The sequence below is a fragment of the Penaeus monodon genome, chromosome 33 (assembly GCF_015228065.2).
Source record: "Penaeus monodon isolate SGIC_2016 chromosome 33, NSTDA_Pmon_1, whole genome shotgun sequence".
Classification (NCBI taxonomy): domain Eukaryota; kingdom Metazoa; phylum Arthropoda; class Malacostraca; order Decapoda; family Penaeidae; genus Penaeus; species Penaeus monodon.
Window position 1 is genome coordinate 19722685 of NC_051418.1, and position 1453 is coordinate 19724137.

The 1453-nt window shown below is 41.6% G+C and overlaps 1 protein-coding gene across 1 annotated transcript in view; it reads left to right on the top strand.

Moving 5' to 3' along the window:
- Nucleotides 1-1445, top strand: part of LOC119594123 (procollagen-lysine,2-oxoglutarate 5-dioxygenase 1-like) — a 7714-nt gene extending 6269 nt beyond the window's left edge. Inside the window, exons 7-9 of the mRNA XM_037943186.1 lie at nt 165-275; nt 493-588; nt 903-1445. Coding sequence (XP_037799114.1) covers nt 165-275; nt 493-588; nt 903-1046 — 351 coding nt within the window. The 3' untranslated portion in view covers nt 1047-1445. The remainder of the gene's footprint in view (nt 1-164; nt 276-492; nt 589-902) is intronic.
- The last annotated feature ends 8 nt before the right edge of the window (nt 1446-1453 follow it).

The following is a 1453-nucleotide window of genomic DNA, read 5'->3' on the forward strand; positions in this document are numbered from 1 at the left end:
AAAGCAGCATCGCCATTAGTAGTAGCTATTATTAATGTTGCTATCACCCATATATATTATAACTGCTTTTTGTATTATAAAAAGTATCCTTATTTAGTTCACGTTTCGGACTACATTTCATTCCAAAGCTAAACTCGACAATACAACCACTCATCGCTTTCCAGTCAGACACCGTAGAAGTCCTCGCACCTCCCGAAGGACTCGAGAGAAGGGCGGGACAAGCCCTTGCTAAGTTTGTCGTCAGGAGCATGATGCCTCAGCTCAACGATACGCAGGTTTGATTTACGCTGTCGTCGATGAAAGGTTTAATTTTCTACACCTGTAGACATTTGGCTGAATGCCTGACTTGATTAAATTCTTCGCTGAATATTTGACTGAATGCAGGACTGAATATTGACTGAATGCAAGAATGAATAGCTGTCTAAATACTTGACCATATACTATATGTTTTTCAACTAGAGCTACATCTTTTCTTTTCTTTTTTCAAATAAGGTATCGTCGGAGGGAGAGCTGCATGTTCTTAAGGGCAGCGGCAGTTTTTCGCTTGACGGAGCCTCCTTTATCGTGTTAGTTGCATTAGGGGATGAGGTGAGTGTCGCACATTCGCTCTCTGTTTCCTTCAAGACCACAAGTTGCATGTAAACAATTTTAACAGTAAAGACGCCGACGTCGTGCATGTATCTGCTTGTCTGTGTGTTTTGGATTATGAGAGATGTTCCTATTGATGTAAATATCTATTCTAATATTAGATTAGTGTCTTATCTAGGATCAAACTCATGTGAATATCTTTTCGACATCCAGAATTCATCCACATGCATATCCTTATACGAATAACTTTCCAACACTACACTAATATTTTATATATACTCATACTAGTATATATCTTCCTTTACCTCTTACAGGTCACAGAGTTGGAAATCCAATCCACAGGTGAACAGAAGTGCCACCTGGCTCTGCAGAAGGGTGAAGCGGCATCCTTCAGAAGTGCCGACTACCCGAAGCTCACGTTCCCGCAGTCGGTGACCTTGGCTCTCATGACCCTCTGACCTCGTGTCGACCTCCATATCCCCTCAAATAATATTGGAATAGAGGGGGAAGTGTGAGAATAGGCATGTCCCCTTTCCTGTGGATTTTCCCTTAGTATTTGAAATAGTAATGACAGAAAAACTATGGTTCTGGGTATATCAACGTTATAGCTTAGGTATCCTTCATCTTAAAATGCGTGTTCTTTTGTACAGTGTTTGTTATTCTTGATAGTGAAAGGGGCACATTAACCTCCCCTTACCTCTCGGATGCAATTTTGAGTGTCATTGTCGCTGAGGATCGTCTCGCCTATGCCGGGTATGAAGGAAAATATGTAAGGGCCTCGCGGACATGACTCAGAGAGAAGCCAGGGAACGAGATAGATCTTCTTCACATAAACTCTGCTCTGTTTCGTTGCTTCTAATTGCAT